Raw genomic sequence first — 12,672 nt, 5'->3', positions numbered from 1 at the left:
TACATGACTACATCTATGGAACTGTGATTTTGCTTGTTCTTTCTTTTCTGTATTTTAGTATAACATTTTATTCACTTTTTTGCATTCAGATTTACAGTCTCCGGAAGGTATTGCCATTGACTGGCTGTCGAGAAACATCTACATTACTGATTCCGGTCTGGACATCATTGAAGTCACCAATATCAACGGTTCCATCCGAAAAACCCTCATCAACACCAACCTGAAAGATCCACGAGCCATAGTTATTGATCCACAACGAGGGTAATTGGTCACGCTATTAAAGTTGAGCTTGCATAGGTTCCGACAAGTTATTTTATGACTTCTTCCCGTTTATTAATCAACCAGACGTCAATTTTTGTTCATTTGTGATTTACTTGATCCGTATCCTCATTGTTCTTGCCAGTTCACCAGTAAGTACAATGCTCAGACACCACCAGGTTTGTTTCTGAAGCAATCTGTATAATGGAAAGAATGATATCACTTACTGAGCCAGTTGTTTTAACGTTATTTAAAATAGTTCTGAAATATCTGAAGTTTAGAATTTCATCCATGACTGAGGATAAAAGAAACAATATTTTTACATAAAATTTTTTTTAATACTCCGACCCGTATGCTAAACTTGTGGCTAACAAATATTCCCAACGAAACAGGTGGCATCAGGAGGTTTTTCCGGTAATCAAAATTGAAGAACTTGGAGAAAACCACTGCCGGCCACTAAAACTAACATTTTTCAGTCTGGGGGTTGAAGCCCTGTCTAATGATTCATTTAATCAAACCCTCTATAATATAGTTTGTTTGTTTTCCATGCATCAATGAATATGGAAATTTAGCTTTACAGCAAGACGAGTCCATGGCCATTATTCCTCGTGATTATCCGTTTCAGCTATCACTGTCTTTCTCCGTCCCTGTATATCCTCTACTTCCATGAACAACATGATCATTATCTTGTTTGAATGTACAAATGATACAAACTTAGAAAAGCTCCTTCCAATTAATCTTGATTCTGTAACGCCTGTCTTGCTGAGAACCAGACATCACATTGACGTCCGTGCGCATGTCCTTCCGTATGTCTGTTCTTGCGTCCGTCCACATACTTCATCAAGCTCAATTTTAAATACTTTCAGATTATTTTCAGTGTTATTGAAGGTGTGTACTTTTTATATATGTCCCCTCTAGCCAAATAAAAAGCGGCTTCGGCTTTACGTTAGTCTCTAGTTTTGTTTGTTCCGCTGCTGTTCTATCCCTCTTTTTAATTTTGTTTTTATTTTTGTCTATTTTGTCCATCTATCATTCTGTCCATACCTTTGTTTCTTTTTATCATAATCCTTTATCATTGACAGATCCATCAGTTCGCTGAATGTTTGTTTGTTTAATTTATTCGTTGATTTTGTAGAGAAATGTACTGGACTGACTGGTTCCGTGGCGGACCCACAATGTTTGTTTGTTTAATTTATTCGTTGATTTTGTAGAGAAATGTACTGGACTGACTGGTTCCGTGGCGGACCCACAATAGAAAAGGCCCATATGGACGGTACCAATCGTAAGCTGTTCCTCAATACTGATCTGAGCCTCCCCAATGGCCTTACGATTGACTACACCACTCAGCAGATTTGCTGGGGAGATGCAGGTATGACACAATATGTTCATCTTAGTAATTTATCTTCTACATGACATAACACTTTGGAACACACAGGACGTAGATACGACCTTAGATTGGCACTATGTTTTGTAGTTTAAGCTTTGGTCAATAGCATGACACGTGATTGCCCTTTGAAGTTAGGAAGAATTCATCTAGTTTACGTCACCGTAGCACAGTGACGGTAGTAAATAAGATGTTGCCAGCATGCAGATTGGAATAATGAAATCAGTGCCGTCTGTTTTAATAATGACAACAGATAATATTCTTACATCTCGTAAAGAAAATGATAACTGACCCCGGGTCAGTATAGACCATACATATCTCTATCTCGCCGCCTCAATGAGATTTTTATGTTAATTTTTGACTGCTCCGGTGGCCTAAGTGGTTAGAGAATTCGCCTCGGATGTGGAAGGTTGTGGGTTCGAACCTCGGCCAGTCATACCAAACTCATAAAAATGGTACTTGCAGCTGCCTCGCTTGGCGTTTAGTATTAAGAGGTTAGTGTTAGGACTGGTCGATCTGGTGTCAATATGATGTGACTGGGTTGGACACGATGCTAAATGTCAGCCGCATTATACCCCAGTGCTAGACATCACAATAAACTGTCACACTGCAGACATCGTAGCGATATTGAAACATTGCTGAAGCTACGATACATTTCTCTCTCTCTCTCTCTCTCTCTCTCTCTCTCTCTCTCTCTGTCTCTCATTTTCGCTTCCTAAGAAATTCCTTTTAATTTTTTTCTAGCAAGATTTAGTCTATTTGAGAACACTTCGTGAAAAAAGGAATTACTTTTTCACTTAATAACTCTGCTTTTAAAATATTTGTTTTATTGCTGTAAAAGAAATTTGTTTCTTCGTTTAATTTAACAGAAATTAGTTATTTAATGTATTTCCTTTAAAATTAAATTTAACGACAACCACTCTTTGCTTTGTTACTTATTACTAGGTATTTCCTATGTATTTAATGCTTGTTTTATGACGTATGGGTAACATTATGACGTTCCAAATGAAAACGATTCTGCACGGATCCAGTCAGAGCAACGGTTAATATAGATGTACTTATTGTTCATACCTAGTTGTCTGGGATAGACTGTATCTGGTATATCAATGACGATTCCACAAATAACATCTGGTTGATTTACCGCGTCTCGCAAGAGTAAACAACATAATATTGAACTTATTTACTGGCGTCTCAGTCCAACTATTTGGGCAATAAGGCATACACTTTATTTATTTATTTTTATTCTTTATAACAAGCATATCGGCAGCAGGATCTGTTCTTTGACGACCTCACCAAAAAAGATGATCATTAACGTAGACACACACACACGCACGCACACACACACACACACACACACACACACATAGCATTGATATTATTATTGACTTGTTTGTTGCATTGAAAGCATAATGCTTCTACCTGAAAGGCATCCATGACGATGATGCGATAGCTCTAAAAGGACCGGAAGCATGGATGTATTACTTATTTCCCATTGAATTGAAACGTATGTCTATATACAAGACAGGGGCTTGTTTACTGTAATTCTCTCAAATTACGTCCTGGGGCCGTAGAGTTGTTATCCAGGGATGGACGACTAGAGGGTCAAAACTAATTGTTATTGTTTCATTTTAAGAAATAATTCAACAAACGGTAAAAAAATTGTGATGGCGAACTAATGATGTTGTAGTGTACTCTTATTTTCTTGTTTAAACACACATCCAGACTGTTTGAAACTAATTACATGTCTTAGTTTATTTTACTTTACATCACTTCTTTCACTTTTTTACCAGGTGTTTTTGACTACTCTCTCTCTCTCTCTCTCTCTCTGTAAAGACTCTGTAACACGTTGCTTATGTAAATTATTTTGTGAATGTAAATTTTTGTTCCATTAAAACTTCATTAAAAATCAATAATTTTCTTTTCATGTTTTAGATAAATGTCTTCCTAAATATATCACGTTTCCAAAAGTTTAAATTTTATATATTTATATATATATATATATATATATATATATATATATATATATATATATATATATATATATATATATATCTGAAAAATATGATAATGCTTGTGTACATGTAATCTGTCCAACTTGTATCAACTGATGTTGCACAGCATTTTGTTTGGTACAAGCTTTGACGGTGCACTCTTTTGAAGTGATTTACACTCAATCAGTAAAGTTGTACTTTATTACATCCGGGACTTATTTTGATAACATGGGACCCTGATACTGGAGAGAGAGAGAGAGAGAGAGAGAGAGAGTATCTATTTGGTCAGAGAGAAATTTTTCCAAGGTTAAAATTTTTCAGTTATCCTCATAACTAATCTGCGGTTTGATCGTCAGTCTAAAGCAGGGGTCTCCAAACTTTTCAGCCCGAGGGCCGCATTAACTGTCAAACAGCAGTTCGGGGGCCGACTACACACTCGAGGTCCAAATAAAAAAGAATCAAAACATGGATGTTGTTTTTAATTATTTATTTAATATTATTTTATTCAGTTATTATTTAATAACACATTGATACACTACACATGAACACCTGTATTAGTGGGAATGGTGAAATTGTTTCCTGGATGCCAAAATAGCAGACATTTATGGCTTTAGATTTGATGTCCCTAACATCAACAGTGACCTGAGATTATCATCGGACAAGTTTGTTCTCAAATTGTTCTTCACGTATTTCATTCTTGAAAATGTTTGTTCACACAGGTATGTTGTTCCAAAGATTGAAAGGTACCTTGATGCAAAAGTTTTGACATTAGGAAAGTCTTCCTTGGGCAAAAATTGGTAGCTTAAATACTCTGCTCAGAACTTTCTCACAACTTAGCCATCTTACTGCTGTGTAATATGGTAAATCTTGCGATTCTGTGTCTGTATCTTTCAACATGTCTCTGAACTGTCTGTGGTTGAGCCCATGTGACCTTATTAAATTCACCATCTTCACCACAGGATTCAGTACACTGCTAATGTCCACATATTTAGCACACAAAGCTTGCTGGTGAATAATACAGTGCAGGAACATTGGTTGTAGAATGTTTTTCTCATTACACATCTGCTTCACTTGTCCAACCAAGCCTTTCTTTATGCCACTCATGTTCTTTCCTCCATCAACAGTCAGACAACTGAGGTTAGTCCAGTCCAAGTTATAATCAGCAAATGTTTTTTTCAACTCATTGAATATATCCTCTCCGGTAACAGTGCCATACATGCTATGTAGGGAAGCCAGCTCTTGTGTTATGTTCATGTCTTCATCTACACCTCTAATGAATACAAGCAGTTGAGAGGTGGAACAGCTGTCCAGCGATTCATCCATTGCAATTGAAAAATGGCGAAACTTGCTTGCATTTTTCGCTATTTGAGTCACATTGTTTTCACCCATGTCTGCAACATGGCGGGCAATGGTATTTGCACCCAAAGCTACACTTTCAAATTGTTTTGACTTTTCTGGGCAAAGTTCCTCAGCCACCTTCAACAAACATTCCTTCACTACTTCACCATCTGTAAACGGTTTGTCACGTTTAGCCAGGACGTAGGCAACTTTATAACTGGCCTTAGATAAGGATTCATTTTCATTTGAGGATTTACTGAACAATGTCCTCTGAGATGTGAGTTGATTTTGTAATTTAGAAAATTTTTCGGCACGGACTTTACCCTCCAACTGTGCATATTTCTCCTGATGTTTGCTTTGATGATGACGGCGCAGGTTGTATTCTTTCATCACAGCCACGGTTTCGTTGCAAATCACACACAATGCTTTCTCGCGGGATTTGATGAAGAAGTATTTCAAACTCCATTCTTCTTGAAATTGCCGACACTCATCGTCTATTTTTCTTTTCCTCTTCTCGGCCATCGCTGGGCACTAAAATAAAGTGAATTCAACATGAATAAATAGTGAAACTGAAAGTATCTTGCACACAATATCGCTCAAAAAACCTGATTATTCGAACTAATTTCGTCGCAATTATAGCTGCAAATGACCCGAAACAATTTTTAAAAATTCTTATGATTTCTTAAGTTAAACTTATCTGAATATAGAGTGCAAATATATCCACTTATGGTAGAGAGATTGTTGCTTTTAATGTTTCCTCTTCAGAATATTCGCAATCAGACGCTAACTGACACCAACACCTCCTCATCGCAGCAGTCAACCGCAACTGGCAAACTGTGATCAAAATAATCAAGTCTTGAACAAGCAGCAAACCATTTAAAAACTCCGCCACTAGATGGCGTTATATCATCTCATTGACTGTGAACGGAAGTAGAAAAACTAAGCAGCGAATAAGGTTTTGCAATGTAGTGATCGGTTGGAAAACATAACGCACTACTGCGCGCCTCTATTTTAATTCGGTAAAAACATGACGTCCACGTAAGCGGCGGCTGATCTTGGCAGGATACACGTAAATTTCCGTAATTTTTTTCCGTCGACAAAAAGGTCTCCACGGGCCGGATGTGAGGGCCTCGCGCGCCGCATCCGGCCCGCGGGCCGTAGTTTGGAGACCCCTGGTCTAAAGGGTAGACGTTAAATCAAGAAGAAAAAATTAAACGAACAAAAAGAAACCAAGAAAATCTGAGTTGCAGTAATGTTTTAACTATCTTGAACATGTAAAGGTGACTAATATTTATTTTTATTAAACAAAAACAAATTCTGCGTGGTTACCTAGATACAGTATTTCTACCGTCCTGGACATTTAGGTTGGATCAGATCTGTAGATCAGTTCTCCATATCAAGGACCTGCAACGTTCATGACTGTGTGTCTTGGTGTCAGACTCATGTCACGACGCCATCATCACTGAGCCATTATTTTACAACTTACATTTTAATTAAATCTTTGCTACACTCTTTTTTGTGCTATATTGTGACTTCCACCATGTTAACCTTTTACCAGCATTGATACTTTGAATATATTTTTTAATGCAATATCTGTCAACTCCAGCGAGGAAGTTTAGAGCTGAGAAGACGTACTATTAAGAATGTTAACGTGAGCAATGATAACGTTATGCTCTTAGAAAAACTCACGTGGAATCTGGAGACATTAAATTGCAGTTTTCCAATAGCATACTTAACAAATTCAGTAAGACGTATTGGCATTTATAAATATACAACTCAGAACATACGTCCAAGATAAATAGAACATGCAAACACAGACTAACAAATCTAAAATATACATCATATGTTAACAGAAAATAATAGCATAGAAGTATGACAAAACTTCCTCGCCATAGGCCACTGACAGTCGTTCACATGGCTTAAAATATATTTGGCCCGTGTCGCGTTGAACTATACAGTTTCCTATCGATGTCATGTTGCCTGCCAGCAGTAATATCGTGACTTAGATATTGATTCAACACGCGATTTCGACGTCAGCTTTAAACTGGAGATGATCAGTTTTGGGACCTATCATCCATCGGAGATAATGACCAAATAATGTACTTAGAATTGAAGAAACTGACACCTTTTGGTGTGCCGCCAGGTTTTGATAACATAAATGCTATTATTGGAAATTACCCCGACACCTTGGTGGTAGGTAATATTATTAATATTATTAGCTTCATCAACTACAAATATATACATTTTGTAATCTATTTTAAAGTCTAAATTAGTTCTACTTTAGTACTCCTGGGAACAAAATAATTTGTCGATTGACCCAGAGGATATTTTGAAACAAAAGAATTACATCCGTTCTCAGCCTTGTTGCTTTAGTTGAAGGAATGGAGTTAACTTTGAAACTAATGAAGTGTAACCCCCGCCCTGTTAAAATCCAGAGAATTAACTGAATTTTCATTGAACGAAACGTGTATTTTAGAGAAGAAACAAAGTTCTGTTATCTGGAAGATTTCGGTTTACAATTTTATCTCTAATGTCTTCAATAATGGCACATTTGGTTTTAAAAGTTCTGCTAGAAGTGCTTTAGTTCTCAAAAAGGTTTGTTTACAAATTAGCAAACGTCGTAAACCCTATTGTCGTTATAAAACTTTTTTTGTTTGAAGTCGCAACAATCAGACCTCAATGATGCGGTGGGTAGCTTGTTTTATTTTTCTTGGTTGTGGTGGTGGGGGGTTGTTGTTTTTTTCTTTTACGGCACATTAAGCATATTTCGCTGGACCAACCGTCTTTACTCGCTTATAAGACGAACCCAACTGAAAATGCAGTGACCCGCATCTGCCATCGCACAATGTACTGGCAGATCTGGGTCTGTGCAGTTGCTTAGGTGGGAGAATTGAGTTGAATAAACAACATAGACCGTGATGTGTAGGCGCGTTATGCTGCGGCAGATCAGGATCTTTGCTCTTTCCAGTTTGATGTGACATATAAGCGAATACAGACGGTAAGCAATTTTTCCAAGGGCTCGTTGAGGCAATTGAGCCTGCTTGGACTGCGTGGGTATTGGATCCACGACTCTTAGATTACGAGTGACGTTCAATCCACCGGGGATGTCGTAGGTAGATTGTTATCGTATTTTATTATTTTTAAATAATGAACATCCGATATGAATTTTGAAAAGGTCGAATTGCGTTTAGTGTATATTGAAATAAGAAAAATGTTAACCCTACAGCGGCTGATGACATCTGTCGATAAACCATCACATAACAGATATGCAAATGACAATAAACCATTCTATTTATCTACTAGGTGCGAATGATTACGCCACATGGCGCCCTGACAAAATATTGCCTGATTTTTAAACAAATCGAGTAAGACACCTGAATAGATTTTACTTTTTATCAGATATTAAACTATGATAATTTTCATGCAATTTTCGCAATGTACTTACGTTTCCTCCTTCAATCACTGTGCATTTTTAAAAACAATAAAACAGTTCTTTTGAAAGACTGTTTTAAGGTATTATGTAGGCTAAGAATTCTGCAGTTTTCGGCGGTGGGGTGGGTGGGTCATTTTCAGACTGATGTTCACAAAACTGTAATCCTTTAACTGAAAAGTGCAGGCACATAAATGTGATTATTACAGAATACTTTATGTCTGAATTTTATTTTATCTCGCTTACCTTTTTACCAGGCGTCAAGAAAATTGAGTGCATTCGGACTGATGGAGTTGGTAGACGGGTTGTGACCGAAAACGCTCCGTATCCATTTGACATAACATTCTTTGGAAACACCCTGTATTGGTCTGACTGGACTATGTGAGTAAATTTCTAATAATTCGCAAGTGTGCGTCATACACATATCCCTGAATTTTAATTATGCTTTTGATAATTGAAATAAATAATTTGTCCTTGTTTTGGTTTTGTTAACAAACTAGAGTAGTGAATCTATAACTGTATTCACAATGTCTTATTCTATTGTCCAAGATTTCTGTAAAAAAAAGTTCTTTAATTTTTTAAGAACATATTAAGCTCAATAATAGATTCATAGGCCAGTATTAAAGATAGACACGAGGCAGCAACATTCGTTTAATTTATTTATTTATTTTTTGTTTTTTTGGGGGGGGGATGTCCATGCCAAGCGACCTTAAGGTATGGCCGCGCCTCCATCGTGCGTGGTGAATAGTGTGTACTGGCAGAAAGATCTCTTAAATGATGCCGATTCACAATCAAATATGGCCGCTTCTAAAAATGTAAAAACAATGACTTGAATCACCTTCGCAAAATCCGCTCGACATATTTTTGACTAAATTTGAAGAAGAAAAAAACGTGTACTGGCAAAGAGTCCTTTCAAATTATTACAAATGGTGTCCATCCACTGTAAAATATGGCCACCGTATAAAAAAAATAAAAAGCTTTAAACAACTTTCAAAAACATTTGACAAAAAGGAAAATGGAATAAAGACCTTTTCATATATATTCAGATGATGTCGGTCCGACCTAAACTCCGGCAGCCTGTATCGAAACTGGGGGAAAAACTTTCAACGACTTCTTTTCTAAAATGTCTGAAGAAAATTAGATCATATTCAAGAAAATGTATCCTTCATCGTGTTCTTTCAACTTAGTACATATGTCTATCCGATTTCAAATATGGCTGTCGTTGATAAAATAATAAGAATTTAAACAAAAGAAAAATAACAGCAAAATAATCTTCCCAAAAAATGTATCTAACCATAAAAGAGAATTAGAGTAAATTTGATAAAAGGCATCCCGTCATTAAGGGCTTTTACATTTTTACAAATAATGCCGAACTGCTGTCAGATCTATCCGAAGTGACTTAAAACATAAACTATAAAGTCTTTACACTTCTCAAGAAGCGCACGTAAGAATTGATCCCAAATTAGATAGAAAACACATTCCCATGAAGGTATGAAGTACTGTAAAAAAAATAGTCAACTATGGCTACCGTTATTAAAAAAAAATAGAACAACCTTTAGACAATTTCTTACCAGACACCGCTGAACAGAGTTTGGCCAAATTTGAAAAAGAGTAGCCATGCAGGTATGGTTTCAGATATGTTCAATTGGTATTCAAATGCAATAAAATATGACTGCCGTTATTACAGATACATAAACATTTGAACAAATTGTCCTAAAAACTGCTTGATCAAATATTATCTCATATGACTGAATGCACCCTGACATGAAGGGTTATCGAATTTCTACAAATTTTGTGTATCCGCCATTACAAATTTACCGAAATAAATCGCATAAGGTGTTTAAAGCAATAACACAAGATATAGATATAAAACAATTAGGAAATCTGGAAACAGTTTGCATAGAATGTGTAATCAACATCATGAGAATAAATTTCTACAGAAAAGAACCATTCTGACCAAGACTGCCTGGAAAACTATTGCATGTAGCCTTAGGTCGTATCAGATCTGTAGATCAGTTCTCCAAAATAAGGACCTCACAATACCCGCGCCTTTACGTTAGCACAGGCTTCTTATTGCTACGTCTTCTAAACTTCGTGGAGGATTGCCATAAAACTTTTCCACAAAGATATATCCTATGATCAAGGTGGCGCTATACAGTTTCGCATTTTGCATAGGGTTAGGATTTTAAAGAAAAAGAATGTCCCCGGCTTTCCTCACTGGTTATACTGGCTATTTAAAAAAGACCTTGTATATCTTAGGTATAATGCAAAGAACCTTTAATTCCGTTTATTTTGGTGTATGATTGATGGGTGTACTATGGGTTATAGAGAATACAGCTTGGCCTTACTTCAGATGTGCATCTTTCAAAAAAGTGCTAGCTCTGCTTGGTCATTTTCACTTCCTGAACTTCAGAGGTCAGTTGTATAAAAAAGAGCTGATAACTTTTTTACATTTATATATTTGGTAATTCATTCATTGCACTTTCAGAAGCTGGTATTGTCTAGTCTGGCAAAATTCATTTTCCCTATTTTAATAGCTGCTATGTATAGCGTACTTTAGACTAATTCAGACTGATTTTTTAACACAAGGGATCAGTCATTTTAGTTAGCATGTGCTTAAATCATGTAAAATTTCCAAAAGTACAATATCCAAAAGAAATATCATCAACATTACATTAATGTAGCATAGAGGTATGCCAACATTCTCTCCACTGTGCATGTTTTAAATGCGAACTACTTCACCTTACATACGTCACTCTCTCAAAAGTACATATTATCTGGTGAGAGCCACCCAAGCAACTCTAGTTGGTAGTACGTGAAAATGGTGCTGCTCGGACGTCCAAGATGGTCGCCACAGTGGCTAGCTTGAAAATTTTATTATCGCTAATCCTCTTACGTGGAAGGTCGTATAAACATGATTTTTTTACTAAACGATTTGTTATGATGACTAGTTGCTCCTAATTAAAATGGTGTGAATCTGACTTCCTATATGGCAGCCATCTTCAAAATCGTGTAATCACAAATCTACATGAACAGAAAGTCTTGCTGATGTAGAGTTTTCACCATAAGACTTCTTGAAGACTTTTTGATGTTCGGTCGGTCTTACTTGGAAAAGATGCCATTATGACGCCCATTTTAAAATTCGTGCTATAACTACTCCTGCTGAATAGAAAGTCCTATATTGAGAATATTGTTTTCTCTTTTCGTCGCACATCGACCGTATGTCAACATGGGTTTTTTACTAATAGATAGTTGGTCCTAAATGAAAAAAGTGCAAGTTGAACATCCAAAATAGTTGCCACGACGACTTATAAATCTTGTTTCCACTACTACCCATGAATGAATGATCATTAAAGCGTAATGTTTTGACCAAAGGACTTCTAATAATGTCTAGTTTGACCCAAATGAAAATGGTGCCGAGCTGGCATCAGTATCCACCACAGCAGCTAATTTGAAAAAAAATATATTGTCGTTGAAGAATATCATAGTTAAAAGATAAAAACGGGCTTATTTGGAATTCCTGGAAACTGTGTGTGTGATTTGGACTTTTAACGTAGCTTTAACAATTTTTCAGTCATATCGCTACGATGTCTGCAGTGTGGCAGTTTATAGTAATGTCTAGCAGTGGGGCTTCATGCCGCAGACATGTAGCTTGATATCCCACCCAGTCACATTATCCTGACACCAGGCCGACCAGTCCTAACATTAACCTCTTAATGTTGATCGCCAAGCGAGGCAGCTGTTAGTACCATTTTTACAAGTCTATGGTATGACTCAGCCGGGTTTCTAACGGTTCCTGGAAATTCCTTTCGCCCAGCAGAACGTCAATTCCATCGAAGTACTATTGTTTTTCTTTGCGGTGGTGTTACATAATGTTTGTATTTTATTCATTGTTTTGTCAAGATAATAATAATAATAATGATAATGATACTACTACTACTATGAATAATAATAATAATAATAATAATAATAATAATAATAATTATTATTATTATTATTATTATTATTATTATTATTATTATTTCAGAATGGGTATTCCTAATATAAATCGGGACGGTGGTAACCGAAATGAAGACTTACCACTTCCTGTTGGAGGAAATGGACGCCTATATGGCATAACGTCGATCAGAGAATACTGTCCCAGATGTAAGTATTAATTGATTTTATATTCTTCGAAGGTGTCGGAATGTGCAAAACAACATTGTCTCTTTTATTGGCACTCCCTCTCTAATTGGTGTTTGGTGCCAAACGAAGTCCACCGTTTGTTGATG

At 36.5% G+C, this 12,672-nt stretch overlaps 1 protein-coding gene across 1 annotated transcript in view; it reads left to right on the top strand.

Annotated features, from left to right (window-relative positions):
- The window catches only part of LOC149804879 (nidogen-1-like), a 60,229-nt gene that overhangs the window by 45,185 nt on the left and 2,372 nt on the right, over positions 1-12,672 (top strand). The window contains exons 21-24 of the mRNA XM_089945511.1: positions 90-261; positions 1,470-1,627; positions 8,659-8,782; positions 12,429-12,547. Coding sequence (XP_089801637.1) covers positions 90-261; positions 1,470-1,627; positions 8,659-8,782; positions 12,429-12,547 — 573 coding nt within the window. The remainder of the gene's footprint in view (positions 1-89; positions 262-1,469; positions 1,628-8,658; positions 8,783-12,428; positions 12,548-12,672) is intronic.

This window comes from Sinohyriopsis cumingii, chromosome 2 (genome assembly GCF_028554795.1).
Source record: "Sinohyriopsis cumingii isolate HCF-2022 chromosome 2, ASM2855479v2, whole genome shotgun sequence".
NCBI classification, from domain to species: Eukaryota; Metazoa; Mollusca; class Bivalvia; order Unionida; family Unionidae; genus Sinohyriopsis; species Sinohyriopsis cumingii.
This window is presented reverse-complemented; position numbering and strand designations above follow the sequence as displayed.